Source organism: Nycticebus coucang, chromosome 1 (genome assembly GCF_027406575.1).
Source record: "Nycticebus coucang isolate mNycCou1 chromosome 1, mNycCou1.pri, whole genome shotgun sequence".
NCBI classification, from domain to species: Eukaryota; Metazoa; Chordata; class Mammalia; order Primates; family Lorisidae; genus Nycticebus; species Nycticebus coucang.
This window is the reverse complement of record NC_069780.1, coordinates 68,228,028-68,241,297: the sequence shown is the minus strand read 5'-3', so window position 1 is coordinate 68,241,297 and position 13,270 is coordinate 68,228,028. Positions and strand designations below refer to the sequence as shown.

At 39.1% G+C, this 13,270-nt stretch overlaps 1 protein-coding gene across 5 annotated transcripts in view; it reads left to right on the top strand.

Moving 5' to 3' along the window:
* Nucleotides 1-13,270, top strand: part of INPP4B (inositol polyphosphate-4-phosphatase type II B) — an 881,338-nt gene that overhangs the window by 765,716 nt on the left and 102,352 nt on the right. For all 5 annotated transcript variants that reach the window (XM_053582182.1, XM_053582180.1, XM_053582181.1 and 2 more), the window contains one exon: nt 1,394-1,550. In XM_053582182.1, coding sequence (XP_053438157.1) covers nt 1,394-1,550 — 157 coding nt within the window. The remainder of the gene's footprint in view (nt 1-1,393; nt 1,551-13,270) is intronic.

Sequence of the window (13,270 nt, the reverse complement as noted above, 5' to 3'; positions counted from 1 at the left end):
TCTGTTTTATACATTGTCCTAAACAAAAATGGGTGCTAGTCAGAACTGAGAAGTTTAGTGACAAGCCACTTTAGTGGCATACACTGCTTCCTAGGGAATCAATCACTCAGAATGACTTGTTATGTAGCTGTAGCACATAATATTGAGTGGAAGTTCAAAGGCTCAGAAGCACCTGGGGAGCTTATAAGAATTTCAATTTAGAGTGCCTGCTCCCTGGTAGCTCTGACTGACTTGGTGGGACCTGGGGATCTGCTTGTGTGTGTGTGTGTGTGTGTGTGTGTGTGTGTATATATGTATGCGTGTGTGTATATATATATATGTGTGTGTGTATATGTATATGTATGTGTGTGTATATATATATAGTCTTCTTTTTATAAAGCACTGATTTATCTTTTATTTTATTTTATTTTTGAGCCAGAGTCTCAATCCGTTGCCCTCGGTAGAATGCTGAGGCATCATTATAGCTCACAGCAATCTCCAACTCTTGGGCTCAAGTGATTCTCTTGCCTCAGCCTCCCAAGTAGCTGGAACCAGAGGCGGCTGCCACAATGCCTGCCTATTTTTAGAGACCAGTCTCACTGTTGCTCACGCTGGTCTTCACCTCCTGAGCTTAAGCCATCACCAGCCTTGGCCTCCCAGAGTGCCGGGATTACAGGAGGGAGCCACTGGCCTGGGTTTCTGCATATTAATTCTCCAGGCTATTTGTTCTGTTACACTTGGTCTAAAGGCAACACTTTAGCAGTGCTAATAAGTAGAATTGTCAAAATCATAGAAACAGAAAGTAATAGCATGTAGGAGTTTGCTATTGAGAGAAGGAAAATGGGAATCTCATACGTAAGGTGTGCAGAGTTTCAGTCTAGGAAGATGAAAAAGTTCCAGAAGTGGATGGTGGCAGTGGTTGAAGAACAATGTGGATTCACTGAATGGTACTGACCTATACACTTAAAAGTGGTTAAATTGGTGAATTTTATGTTATGAATATGTTATGACAGTTTTACAAGAAACTAGAATTTCTAAATCAAGTAGTAGTAGGCATTCTTCAAAAATATCAATGAGTCTTTACTTTCTTGCCAGTATTGATATCTCCAGTTTAAAAATGTCATAATTTGTGATCAATTGTGGATTGATATTGTGTGGTAGTTCATCATTTATTTATGACAGAGCAAAAAATAACACACTAAATGAAAGGATTAATAACACTTAATTTTTGCTTTAGTAAAGGGAAATAGGTTTCTTATATATCCATAGTCTGATCAAATTAATGGTAGTTAGAGCTAGTTACTCAATCTGCATTCCAATCCTTGTTCCTCCAACTGCTTCTCTAAAATAGATTCATCTGATTTTGCCTTATTTTTGCAATACAAATGTGTAGTGATACTCATGTTTTTTTCAGGATAGGGTGTGGGCCAATGTGGGGAAGAGCCTGAACTGCATTATTGCTATGGTGGATAAACTGATTGAAAGAGATGTTGGCAGTGAAGGCAGCGGTGGCAGCAAAGATGGGGGAAAGGACCCTTCATTAGCAGACTCCATCACATCTCACCCAAGAGGTAAGAAATCATTTCCTTCCAGTCATTTACTGAGTAAACAAAATGAGAAAGTCATAATAAAATGCGAGAGAAAAAGAGGAGTCAATAGTGTCTTTGATCAAAGTGCTGATAGCATACTTTTCCACTGCTCTGGCTTGGATGATAGAAGGCTATTTATCAAATTGAATCTAAGTTGTATTTTCAGAATTGCTTGCAATGCTCATTTTTTTCCTTCTTACTACATAAAAAAAATTCTTGAAAGAAGAACAGTGTTTTCTTTTAAAGGGTCTGACATAGTTTAATTTACTTGTATACATTTCCCCAAAAATTTTATTAGGAAGAAAAACAAGCATCCTATCTTAATTCTTTAGAAACTATGAGGCTTATCAAGACAGAGTATCTCATAACAGTTCCTGAACAGAAGGCAATATGATAGAATGATTTTTGCTTTATTCTGAGGAATATCATAGTGAACTATCCCCAACACACTTAAGGTTTGGTTATGAGGAATGCATTTACTTCAAAAATATATGGCAAGGCTAAGTTGTCATGAATGCGTGCACACACACGTTTACAAAGAGATAGGTAGGTTGGTGGGTAGATAGATAGGTAGGGACTTTTAAATGTATGTCTTTTTTTTTAGAAGTTTTTTTTTTTTTTTTGGCCGGGGCTGGGTTTGAACCCACCACCTCCGGCATATGGGACCGGCGCCCTACTCCTTGAGCCACAGGCGCCGCCCCTAAATGTATGTCTTGTTAGAAGATTGGCTAGCAAATACAGACAGAATTTTAACTATGGATCTGTCCTTATAAATAGCTTTTTGAGTTTTTAAAATTTGATTAACACAAACACCAAGAGAAACGTCTGAAATTCTGATAGTAGGAGTTACTAGCAGGGTGGGCCCGGACTATTCACTAGGTGTCTTTAGTGTTTAGAGAGAATAAACGATGTTGCCCTCCTCTCCTCTCCTAAAATCTGTTCTTTTTATTTTAAGAAAATGAGTCATAAAAAATGTGGACATTTATAAAATTAGATTTATGATTTTCTAATTTGCTTTCCTGGTTTTTTATTACACATGTTTTCATTAGGAGTTTAATTATGCAAAACATCTATCTTTCATCACTTGATTAACAGTAAAGCCATTTCTAAATCAGATTTGTAAACCATTTGTAAACATGTAAACTTTTCTAAAGTTTTCATGTTATATATGGTCCCTCTTCCTTTATTGTGCAATTGCATAGGTGAAAAATTTAGACTGACGTTCTTTATGTTCATACCTACCTAGTCTAACTGTATAGGGGGATTTTGTTATTTAATAATATCAGTTTTATTAGTGAATGAATCTAGTCCAGTTTCATAACTTTACATGAATCAAAGTGAAAATGTGTCATAGTTCTGTCATAAAGAATAGTATACTTCAATTTTCTTTAATTGAATATACATTGACTATAAACTATAGGTCAGACATTGATGTGCTTTGGAAAATGAGGCAATTAAGAATAGTTAATTTTAGCCAAGCACGGTGGCTCATGCCTATAATCCTAGCAGTTAGGGAGGCTGTGGCAGATGGATTGCTTGAGCTCAAGAATTCAAGACCAGATTGAGCAAGAGCAACACCCCGTCTCTAAAATAGATAGGTGTTGTGGCAGGCCCTGGAGTCCTAGCAACTTGGGAGGCTGAAGCAAGAGGATCACTTGAGCCCAAAGTGTTTGAGGTTGCTGTGAGGTATGATGCCACAGCACTCTACCCAGGGTGACAGAGTGAGACTCTGTCTCAGAATAAAACAAAACAAAACAGAAAAGATTAATTTGGGTTATTTATAATTTTTATTGATAAAATTTCAAGGCATTTTTATCAGAAATAAGATATATAGGACTTTGCTATGTTTTTAATTTGATATTACCAAAACTTCTCCTTAAAGAGAATAAAGTTCCAAAATATTTGAATTATACAAATATTTTAAAAATACTTAAAATACCCTATGAAAGGCCAAATACCCTATATTAGTGATTTTTAGCTAGTGCACCATGGCACACTGGAGCGCCGTGAAATCTTAGATGTACCACAAAAATTTGTAAAAAGTTTTAATTAATTTGTTTTCTCAAAAGAAGTTCAAAGCACTATAGTACATTATTTTTTTACTCTTTTTTTAAATCAACATAATTTAAGTGTGCTGCAGAAGTTCAATTATAGGTTCAAGTGTCCCTGCAGATAAAAAAGGTTGAAAACCACTGCCCTGTACCATTGAATTCTTTTTTTTCTAATCTACCCAGCTGTATTTTTTCAGAAGAATGCATCTGAATGGTCCAAATTGCATTTGAAAAGTAAAAATATTTGGAAGATAATCTATAAGAAATGAATAACTTGAACATGATTGTAAGGTATTGTGTGGTTATAATCTAAAACCCGAAAGAAGTTGCTGCAAATGTAGAATTCACAACCAGATCAGAGTTGTGGATGATTGCAGTCACACTACAATATAGTGCCCTCTGATTGGTTTTCTTATTTTTTATTTTTCATACCGATATTTATTGCATTCATCATCAATTCTTTTTGTGTCATGCTTTTTTAGATGTCACTATTTAAGTGTGTAAAATAAAGTTTTATTTTTTCTGAAATTATTTAATGAGGTAAATAGTGTCAAAATTGTAAAGTTAAATCATTTATCACATTTTATGTGGAAGACAATTATATGTAGAGTGCATGTTGTGAAGAGGATATTGGTACATAAAGATGCTTAACATATAAAATAGTTGTACAGATGGAACTGTGTTCAAGTATATTTAGAATATATTGTAGATGCTACTATATAACTAGAGTGGAATTGATTGGCTCAATCAATTATTTAATAAAAAATTAATTTTTAACTTAATAATTAATAGCCTTCTTATTAAAAACTTGCAGTTTCTGCCATGACTTTTGTCCTGTAAAGCAATGCATGGTGACTTTATAGTGACTTTTTGAACTAATATAAAGTAAAAAAATAGCCTAAAGTCATGTATTTACCTATACTATCCTCAAAACTATTTCTGATAAAGATAGTTGAAGTGTGCATTCACTTATGATATATGTATGCCCTAGTTGACCTGTTTTTTTAAATTTTATAAGAAAAAGTGACAGTTTAGAAAAGTTGTGAAGAAAAATAAAAAGGATTACGTTTGATTTTCATTTTCTTTTTTTTTTTTTTTTTTTTATTTTTGGCCTGGGCTGGGTTTGAACCCACCATCACTGGTATATGGGGCCGGCACCCTACTCCTTTGAGCCACAGGCGCTGCCTGACTTTCATTTTCTTATTTTAATCAGACATAATCATTTGAAACATTTCCTGTGCTTTTGTACACACCCACACACATACAAACACAGTTTAGCCAAATGAGAACACATACGGATGTATATTTTAATTTCTTGTATATCATTATATCATGAGTATGTCCTCATAAACATGTCCTGGAAATGAGATTATAATGCTTGTAAACTAATTCACCAAAAGAGAAACAACTATTTTAGATATTTAATTATTATAATAATGCTATAATTAATGCATACGCACCTTTGAATGTCTAATACTCAGGGGTCCTCAAACTACGGCCCGCGGGCCACATGAGGGGGTGTGATTCTATTTGTTCCCGTTTTGTTTTTTTACTTCAAAGTAAGATATGTGCAGTGTGCATAGGAATTTGTTCATAGTTTTTTTTTTTTTTTATTAAATCATAACTGTATACATTGATATGATCATGGGGCATCATACACTCGTTTCATAAACCATTTGACACATTTTTATCACAGTGGTTAACATAGCCTTTCTGGCGTTATCTCAGTTACTGTGCCAAAACATTTACATTCTACATTTACCAAGTTTCCCAAATACCCCTGTAAGATGCACCACAGGTGTGATCCCACCGATCCCCCTCCCTCTACCCACCCCCCCTTCCCACTTCCCCCTATTGTTAAGTTGTAGCTGGGTTATAGCTTTCATGTGAGAGTCCCAAATTAGTTTCATAGTAGGGCTGTGTACATTGGGTACTTTTTCTTCCATTCTTGGGATACTTTACTAATAAGAATATGTTCCAGCTCCATCTATGTAAACATGAAAGAGGTAAAGTCTCCATCTTTCTTTAAGGCTGCATAGTATTCCATGGTATACATATACCACAATTTATTAATCCATTCGTGAATCGATGGGCACTTGGGCTTTTTCCATGACTTAGCTATTATGAATTGGGCTGCAATAAACATTCTGGTACAAATATCTTTGTTATGTTGTGATTTTTGGTCTTCTGGGTATATGCCCAGCAGAGGAATTACAGGATTGAATGGCAGATCTATTTTTAGATCTCTGAGTGTTCTCCATATATCTTTCCAAAAGGAATGTATTAATTTGCATTCCCACCAGCAGTGCAGTAGTGTTCCCTTTTCTCCGCATCCACGCCAACATCTCTGGTCTCGAGATTTTGTGATATCGGCTAGTCTCATTGGAGTTAGATGATATCTCAAAGTAGTTTTGATTTGCATTTCTCTGATGATTAAAGATGATGAGCATTTTTTCATATGCCTTGCGCCTGTCTTCTTCAGAGAAGTTTCTCTTCAAATCCCTTGCCCAGCCTGCGATGGGATCCCTTGTTTTGTTCTTGCTGATGCGTTTGAGTTCGCTGTGGATTCTGGTTATTAAACCTTTGTCAGAGTTATACCCTGCAAATATCTTCTCCCATTCTGAGGGCTGTCTGCTTGCTCTGCTTACTGTGTTCTTAGCTGTGCAGAAGCTTTTTAGTTTGATCAAGTCCCAGTAGTGTATTTTTGAAGCTGCTTCAATTGCCCGGGGGGTTCTCCTCATGAAATACTCACCCAGACCAATTTCTTCAAGGGTTTTCCCTGCATTCTCCTCTAGTATTTTTATAGTTTCATGTTTTAAGTGTAAATCTTTAATCCAATGAGAGTCTATCTTAGTTAATGGTGAAAGGTGTGGGTCCAATTTCAGTCTTCTGCAGGTTGCCAGCCAGTTCACCCAGCACCATTTGTTAAATAGGGAATCTTTTCCCCACTGAATGTTTTTAATTGGCTTGTCAAAAATCAAATAGCAGTAAGTAGCTGGATTCATCTCTTGGTTCTCTATTCTGTTCCAGATATCTACTTCTCTGTTTTTGTGCCAATACCATGCTGTTTTGATCACTATCGATTTGTAGTAAAGTCTGAGGTCTGGTAGTGTGATTCCTCCTGTTTTGTTTTTATTTCTGAGTAATGTCTTGGCTATTCGAGGTTTTTTCTTTTTCTTTTTTTTTTTTTTTTTTTGGTTTTTGGCCGGGGCTGGGTTTGAACCCGCCACCTCCGGCATATGGGACCGGCGCCCTACTCCTTGAGCCACAGGTGCTGCCCTCGAGGTTTTTTCTGATTCCATATAAAACGAAGTAATGTTTTTTCAAGATCTTTAAAATATGACAGTGGAGCTTTAATAGGGAGTGCATTGAAATTATATATTGCTTTGGGTAGTATGGGCATTTTGATAATGTTGATTCTTCCCAGCCATGAGCATGGTATGTTTTTCCATTTGTTAACGTTTTCAGCTATTTCTTTTCTTAGAGTTTCATAGTTCTCTTTATAGAGATCTTTCACGTCTTTTGTTACGTAAATTCCCAAATATTTCATCTTCTTTGGCACTACTGTGAATGGGATAGAGTCCTTAACTGCTTTTTCAATTTGACTGTTGTTGGTGTATATAAAGGCTACCGATTTATGAATGTTGATTTTGTAACCTGAGACACTGCTGTATTCCTTGATCACTTCTAGGAGTTTTGTAGTAGAGTCCCTAGTGTTTTCCAGATACACAATCATATCATCTGCGAAGAGCGAGAGTTTGATCTCTTCTGACCCTATATGGATACCCTTGATCGCCTTTTCTTCCCTAATTGCGGCGGCTAAAACTTCCATTACAATGTTGAAAAGCAATGGAGACAATGGGCAGCCTTATCTGGTTCCTGATCTGAGTGGAAATGATTCCAATTTAACTCCATTCAATATGATATTGGCTGTAGGTTTGCTGTAGATAGCCTCTATCAGTTTAAGAAAAGTCCCTTCTAGACCAATTTTCTTGAGTGTTCTGATCATGAAGGGATGCTGGATATTATCAAAAGCTTTTTCTGCATCAATTGAGAGAATCATATGGTCTTTGTTTTTTAAATTGTTTATGTGCTGAATTACATTTATAGACTTACGTATATTGAACCAGCCTTGAGACCCTGGGATAAAACCAACTTGGTCATGATGTATAATTTGTTTGATGTGTTGCTGGATTCTGTTTGTTAGGATCTTGTTGAATATTTTTGCATCTATATTCATTAGTGATATTGGTCTATAATTTTCTTTTCTTGTTGGGTCTTTTCCTGGTTTCGGGATCAGGGTGATGTTTGCTTCATAGAACGTGTTGGGTAGTCTTCCTTCTTTTTCTACATTTTGGAACAGGTTGAGTAATATAGGTACTAATTCCTCTTTAAAGGTTTGGTAGAATTCTGACTTGAAACCATCTGGTCCCGGGCTTTTCTTTTTAGGGAGGTTTTGTATAGTTGATGCTATTTCTGAACTTGATATGGGTCTGTTCAACATTTCCACTTGATTCTGGTTAAGTCTTGGAAGGTGGCGTGCTTCCAAGTATCGGTCTATTTCCTTCAGATTTTCATATTTCTGAGAATAAAGTTTCTTGTAATATTCATTAAGGATTTTTTGGATTTCTGATGAGTCTGTGGTTATTTCGTCTTTGTTGTTTCTGATTGATGATATTAGAGATTTTACTCTTTTTTTCCTGATTAGGTTGGCCAGAGGTTTCTCTATTTTATTGACCTTTTCAAAAAACCAGCTTTTTGATTTATTGATCTGTTGTATTATTCTTTTGTTTTCAATTTCATTTAATTCTGCTCTAATTTTGGTTATTTCTTTTCTTCTACTGGGTTTGGGGTTGGAATGTTCTTCCTTTTCCAGTTGCGTGAGATGTCCCATTAAGTTGTTAACTTCCTCTCTTTCCGTTCTCTTGAGGAAGGCTTGCAGTGCTATAAATTTCCCTCTTAGAACTGCCTTTGCGGTGTCCCAGAGGTTCTGATAGTTTGTGTCTTCATTGTTGTTTTGTTCCAAAAAATTGGCAATTTCTTTCTTAATCTCATCTCTGACCCAGCTATCATTCAGCATAAGGTTATTTAACTTCCATGTTTTTGTATGGGTATGCAGATTCCTGTTGTTACTCAATTCAAGTTTTATTCCATGATGGTCCGAGAAGATGCATGGAATAATTTCTATTCCTTTAAATTTACTGAGGTTAGACTTGTGACCTAAAATGTGGTCAATTTTGGAGTAAGTTCCGTGGGCTGATGAGAAGTATGTGTATTCAGTTTTGTTGGGATGAAATGTTCTGTAGATGTCTGCTAAATCTAAATATTGGATGGTTAGGTTTAAATCTAAGATTTCTTTGCTCAGCTTCTTTCTGGAGGATCGATCCAACACTGCCAAGGGAGTGTTGAAATCTCCGACGATTATGGAGCTGGAGGAAATCAAGTTACTCATGTCTGTTAGAGTTTCTCTTATAAATTGAGGTGCATTCAGGTTGGGTGCATAGATATTAATAATTGAGATCTCATCATATTGAGTATTACCCTTAACAAATATGAAGTGACCATTCTTGTCCTTCCTTACTTTTGATGGTTTAAAGCCTACTGTATCTGCAAATAAAATTGCAACACCTGCTTTTTTCTGATTACCATTTGCCTGAAATATGGATGACCATCCTTTCACCCTGAGTCTGTATTTGTCTTTTAAGTTGAGATGTGACTCTTGTATGCAACAAATATCTGGCTTGAGTTTTTGTATCCAGTCAGCTAACCTATGTCTCTTTAGAGGACAGTTTAAGCCATTCACATTGATGGAGAGTATTGATAAGTCTGGTGGAATTTTGGGTATCGAGTTTTTCAAAGGTCCAGTGGACATTTTTAATCCTTTCGCCAGTGTGGAAGTTGGAGTTTGATCCGAGGTTTCTGAGTGAGTTTACTTTTGTGGTATAGGATTGGGTTGGTCATTGTGGAGGATAGGTCTGAGAACATCCTGAAGAGCTGGTTTACTTATGGCAAATTTTTTCAACATATGAATGTCATTGAAGTATTTAATTTCTCCATCATAGATGAAACTCAGTTTAGCTGGATACAAGATCTTGGGTTGAAAGTTTTTTTGCTTTAGGAGATTAAAAGTTGATGACCAGCCTCTTCTGGCTTGAAAAGTTTCAGCAGAGAGATCTGCAGTTATTCTAATATTCTTAACTTTGTACGTTATAGTTTTCTTTCGCCGGGCTGCTTTGAGAATCTTCTCTTTCATGTTAACTTTAGTGAAGCTAATTATGATATGTCTGGGTGATGACTTATTGGGGTTGAATCGTGCTGGGGTTCTGAAGCTGTCTGCTATCTGAATTTCAGATTCTCTAGGCATGTCTGGAAAATTTTCTTTCATAATTTCATGGAGAAGGGCCTCTGTGCCCTCGGAGGCGACTTCATCATTCTCAGAAATTCCTATAATCCTTATGTTGCTTTTTTTCGAATTATCTGAGAGTTCTCAGAGTGAGTGATCCGTTTTTGCTCTCCATTTCTCTTCCTCTTTGAGAGATTGGGAGCGTTCGAAGACTTTATCTTCAATGTCAGAAATCCTTTCTTCTTCTTGCTCCATTCTGTTACTTAGGGATTCTACTGTATTTTTCATATCTTTGAGGGCTGTAAGTTCTTGCTTCAGTGTGTCTAAGTCTTTGGTGGTTTTGTCTTTAAATTCGTGAAATTCTTGAGACAATTTTTGAATTTCTCCTCGAATTCCTAATTCCATTTTATTAATCTTGTCTGCAATCCAAATTCTGAATTCGATTTCTGACATCTCAGCCAGTTGTTTATGAATGGGATCTTCAATCACATCTGCCGTATCTTTTCTTGGGGGGGTTGATCTATTCTGGTTATTCATGTTACCAGAGTTTTTCTGCTGATTCGCCCGATGGTAATTTTACTCCCTTTGGTTTTTCCCCTGGGGTTTTATCGAGGGCCCGAACAGTGTTGTGGCCTGAGAAACTGGGGCCCTGTCTGGTGTGGTGGAGCAAAGTGGTTCTGTCTTGTTTTCGGCTGGTTTCTGTTCGATCCTATTGCAACTTCTCCTCTGGCTTGAAGTCTCAGCTGTGTGGAAAAATCAGCAATTAAGTCACCCCGCCTGCCCACCTCTGGCCCCAGTTGGAAAAGGAGAATCAAACCTTCCTACAATCGCACACCCAGGGCACCGCCTGAAAAGTCCTCAGTCTATTAGCCCAGTTCAAAAGGTCCGAATCAACTGTCTCAATCGGCACTTGTCTCGGGTGGAAGGGTTCAAGAGGTCTCTGGGAACTGGATCACAGGGGCCTGGTGACTCCTCTGACCTGGCTCACCCCAGTGCAGCGTGGAGTCAGGAGGAGCCACCCAGCAAACAGAGCAGTCTAGGAAGGTTGACGTCTCCTTCCCCACTTTGCCCTTCCGTCGGACCCAGTCACTGGTATCTCTGCAGATGGCTAACCCAGTTGCCTGCAGTGAACAGACACTCCAGGGGTTTGCACCTGCCTGAATCACAAGGAAGTCTGCCAGGCCCCCGCAGACTGCCGCTATCTAGCAGGAGGAGATGGGGCCTGACATCTTTGAGTGTTTGATGCAGGTGATGGGAAGGAGGTGTTCACTCAGGCTTAGCCCCGTCCCTGATGGATGCTGCTAACAGAACAGAACAGACAACTTTGCGGGGTTCTGTCTCTGTTCCTGTCGAAATCGCCTACAGAAGACGGGCTGTTTTGAGTTCAAACGTCTTTGCTGCTGGAGATTTGCGTACGAACACCTCTCTGGGTCGGCCCCACCCTGGAAGCTTCCCGGGTTTGTGAGCCGTGTCAGGAAATCCCCCACTCACCGGTGGCCTCCTCTGGTTGCCCAGGGAGACAGGGGGTGTGGCCTCAGAATATCCAGAAGTGGGCGTTCTGCCGTTAAAGAAAAAACGGCTGTTGATCTACCTCCAGGGAACTGCTGCTCTGGTGTGGGCACTCAGGCGACCCTTTTCTCCTCTGTCCCGTGCCCCAGAGTCAGCACTGAGGGGTCGCAGTTTGTGCTGGGTCCACACCCCTCAAGAGATCCCCCAAGAATCAGAACTCTTGGGGGATGGGCCCCCAGACCCCGATTGGGAGTGGGGGGGGGGGAAGCTAGAGTTTCATTCAGTTTTACGCAACCCTACGGCCAGGGGAGGGCTCCTGCACTGCACCGCAGGGAAGTGCCGCCAAGGCCCGGGGAGGGTTGCTGCACTGCACCGCAGGGAAGTTCCGCCAAGGTGTGACTCCCCTTCAGCCCGGTGCCCTCTCCTCACTCGCACGCCTCAGAGTCAATGCTGACCAGTCGCAACTCGGGGACTGTCCACTCCCCTTGAGAAATCACCTAAGGATCCGAATTCCTGGGGGACAGGCCTCCAGACCTCAGTGGGCAGGAGTGGAGCGCTGGGGATTCAGGGTTGCTGGCAAAGGATTCCCAAAGTTTTATTCAGTTGTATGCCCAGCAGGAGAACGCCACGGCACCCCAGTAGGGGAGGTAGGTCCAGTTTTTAGAAGGTCTCTCCCTGGAGTGTAGTGGGAGGGCCTTTAATTTGTGCCCGCTTGTTCAATTTTGGGGCTCTTGAGCCGGTCTCATGGGGTAGGGGGACTCCCGTCTGCTTGGTGGTGGATTTTGTACCTTTTGTTTGCGTCCTTGTGATCTCAGCTTGCCTCAGCGGTGTTGATGTGCGTTCTTCAACCTTCTCTCTTGGTGAGGCTCAAGTCCACCAAGATACTTACTAAATTCCTGTCCCTTAACTCTCCTTCTGGACGGGAGCCTCTGTTGAAAGCTGGCTTCAGTCCGCCATCTTGTCTCCCCTCTCATAGTTTTTTTTTTAAACTACAGTCCAGCCCTCCAATGGTCTGAGGGACAGTGAACTGGCCCCCTGTTTAAAAAGTTTGAGGACCTCTGCTACATTTCGGATATTTTCCTTAGCTTAGATTGCTAGAAGTGAAATTATTTTGTAAGGAAGATTTGTCTCTTCTCTCCTACATATTTATTTATCTCTGTGTAGACTCATGAATACTTTTATAATTTTATTTTACTTATAATTGACACAATAATTTTACATATGTATGGGGATCAATGTGAAGTTTCAATGCAAATATATATAGTATAGTGATCAAATCAAGGCTATTACCAGATCCATCACTTTAAACATTTATCATTTCTTTCTGGTGAGAACATTCAAAATCATCTCTTCTTGGCTTGAACACTTATTCTTTGGTTTATAATCCACTGCCATTATTATTTACTTTGGAGTCAAATTGTTCTACGTCTAGCCATAGGGAGCTCTTTTCTTTTTTCCCAGATTGGTTTCTATGTCCTTTTGACAACTTCCCTCCCTATGCTATTTACTCTGTTACATTCCATCTTGACTTAATTACTTTCTTATTTTCTAACTCACTCCCTTCCTCTTTGGCATTGTAAGGAGCTCTAGATCCATCTTTATTTTCCCTTCTCCAACCCTAGGTTCAGCCAGGATTTTTTTTTTTTTTTTTTTTTGCAGTTTCTGGCCAGGGCTGGGTTTAAACCCACCACCTCTGGCATATGGGACCAGCGCCCTACTCCTTTGAGCCACAGGCGCCACCCAGTTCAGCCAGTTTTTGAGGAACTCTGGTTTCCTTCATTGGAGAGTGGCAATTGGAA